Source organism: Austrofundulus limnaeus, unplaced genomic scaffold, assembly GCF_001266775.1.
Source record: "Austrofundulus limnaeus strain Quisiro unplaced genomic scaffold, Austrofundulus_limnaeus-1.0 Scaffold364, whole genome shotgun sequence".
Lineage (NCBI taxonomy): Eukaryota > Metazoa > Chordata > Actinopteri > Cyprinodontiformes > Rivulidae > Austrofundulus > Austrofundulus limnaeus.
Genome location: NW_013952766.1, coordinates 476,939 through 479,402, shown reverse-complemented (window position 1 = coordinate 479,402; position 2,464 = coordinate 476,939). Strand labels below are relative to the sequence as shown.

The 2,464-nt window shown below is 42.9% G+C and overlaps 1 protein-coding gene across 1 annotated transcript in view; it reads left to right on the top strand.

Annotated features, from left to right (window-relative positions):
• abca5 (ATP-binding cassette, sub-family A (ABC1), member 5) overlaps positions 1-1,933 on the top strand; it is a gene marked incomplete in the record, with an annotated part of 23,469 nt that extends 21,536 nt beyond the window's left edge. Inside the window, 2 exon segments of the mRNA XM_014023360.1 lie at positions 98-153; positions 873-1,933. Coding sequence (XP_013878814.1) covers positions 98-153; positions 873-1,001 — 185 coding nt within the window.
• Between the last annotated feature and the right edge of the window lie 531 nt (positions 1,934-2,464).

The following is a 2,464-nucleotide window of genomic DNA, read 5'->3' as shown; positions in this document are numbered from 1 at the left end:
GGTCCTCACTCTGTAGGCAAAACAAGTACACACACACACACACACACACACACACACACACAGCTGTTTAAGTGATGTTTTTTTTTTCTGTTTTCAGCCAAACAAACATTCAACTTCGAGGAGTTCAACTTCTCTCAGTCGACTTTAGAGCAGGTGGGTGGAAACTAGTTTGTTTTTTTTTTCATCAGATTGTTTCTCTGAAAAGTTTTAGATTTTATATTGGAAAACATTTTTTAAAGGAGACATCATGCAAAATCTACTTTTTAAGCTGTTAAATATGTTTTGTTGAATACCTGGAGTCTCTGAGAAGCAGAAACGTTAATTTTTTTATCTCTCGGTTTGGGTCGTATTTTTCCCACTCAGTTCAGTTTTCTCCGTTTTCTGAACAGTTTCCTCAAAATATTTGCTGAGGATATGCTAAATACAGTCATGGACTGGTGAATGTGCAGTTCTGCAGGTTTTTCCTCTTTATTTTCTGGCTCCATCATGTAAGGCTGGATGGACAAGTCTTCCTTTGTTGGCATCTTTTAGTTAAATTGTGAATAAAAAGTTTAAACGCTGCTGGTAATTCTGGTTTAACTATCAAACTACTGAATGGGGTAAGGTGTGAAGCATGGGGTTTAGAGACTGTTCCAAAACGAAATGATCTGAGTCACGGCTCAGAAAAGGGGCGGGGCTTGTGAAGTTACAATAAGGAGGAATTCAGACCCAAGCGTTGCAGTTCCACTTTACATAGACCCAACTGAAGGGTTTAAATATAAAAAAAAGATTTAAAAGCATCATGTCTACTTTAAACTAAAATGCTGTGAAACGTCGTGGTTTATACAAAGAAGCTGACGGACGGTTGTTTTGTGGCTCCTCCTCYTCCTCAGGTGTTCCTGGAGTTCGCCAAGCAGCAGGAGAATGACGAAGAGGAGCTGGGTTCTGTCAGCACCACCTTCCAGTGGCGGCGGCTGCAGCAGGAAGTGAACCAGACCGACAGCATCGTCCATCAGCTCTGAGCCTGACGCTCCCCGACGGCGACCCGGGCCGGAGCGGTGACTCGTGCGCGCTCGCAGCTGAGGCATGCACGTGTGCGACCCTCATCTGGCGGAGGGTGTTTTTCCGCATGCTGAAGCCACGCCTTCTCCTCCTCCTGTCGGTGTTTTCTTTCTTCTCGGGGAGTCAGTTTGTGGGAATCGTTGTTTTTGTTCTGTGACCGGGCGCCGCCGCCGCGCTTCCTCGTCTCCACAGATGTTTTTGTGAAAATCAGATCCGTCCACGATGGAACCAAAGCGGTGCTATACTTTAAACCGTCCAGAGGAAGACAAACGTGGGACTCGCTTCTGCCACTCTGCTGGGGAACGTTGTCGTTTAAGCAAACATGTAGCACGGCGCCCTCTAGCCTCAGAGGAGGAGAACTGCAGCAGAAGGAGGTGATTTAGTTTTTAAACTCATTCAGGCCGAGCGGAGCTCTGAGGAGTTCCCCCATCGTCCCGGTTTTTCACAGAACTGTTTTCTTTGTCTCAGTTTGTGTTGGTGAAGCTGTAAATACAGTTTGTGTCACATTCAGGAGCGCCGTCGGTGCAATATCTATCAGCAAATTGTAAATTTATTTCAGGTTGGGAGAATGTCGGCTAACAGGGAGCTTCCTTCAGTCACCGAGCCGAGAGGAAACCCTCGTCTGAGTGACTGAACTCCAGTTTCATCAAATAACAGAACCCAGAGAAACGGTCAGGAAAAAAATCATCCAACAGATTTATTTCACTCAAGGTGTCAGAAACTGATTTAAACGTTTTTTAAATCCAGATTCAAGCCGTAAAGATTCAGTTTTAAATGTAAAATTTTTGTTGACAGTGAAACACTGACTCTGCCTTCACTTTAACGTGTGACATGTTTACATCTTTTATACATTTGTTTGGTTTCAGTTGAACATGTAGCCATCCAGAAAACATCTGTTTTTATTGCACTTCTAACAGCAGCTTCTCCTAAAAAAAAAAATAAAAATAAAATGAATAAATATTTAAATCTGACGACCTGGAGCTCATTTCATAAAGTCAGATTTCTAAATTCAGGATATGAGCTGTAAGCTGAGCTTGAATAATCCTTCAGCTTGTAAACGGCTGTAATCTGTTGCTCTAACACCAAGCCACGCTTCAACAGGGCGGCTCATTCATACAGCTGTAAATGGTTTAAGATTAATGCACATTCACAGTTTACTAGACCCATCAGGTGGATCACAGATTTACTGATCAGTAAGACACTGAGTCTCACTTCTTCCAGCAGTTTAATGGTTAATTGTGATTCATATGAAGCTAAACTAATGACTTTTACTAACAACTTGTGCTGCTGAATCTGTTTCCAAGTTATCTGAAATTAAAACTAACAAAGTAAACAGCTGATCGCTTTGACTTAAAATAATCGCTGTAGGAAAAGACGGGAGACAAAAATTGGGGGAGAAGCTGAAGCACAGCAGTGGGGGGGG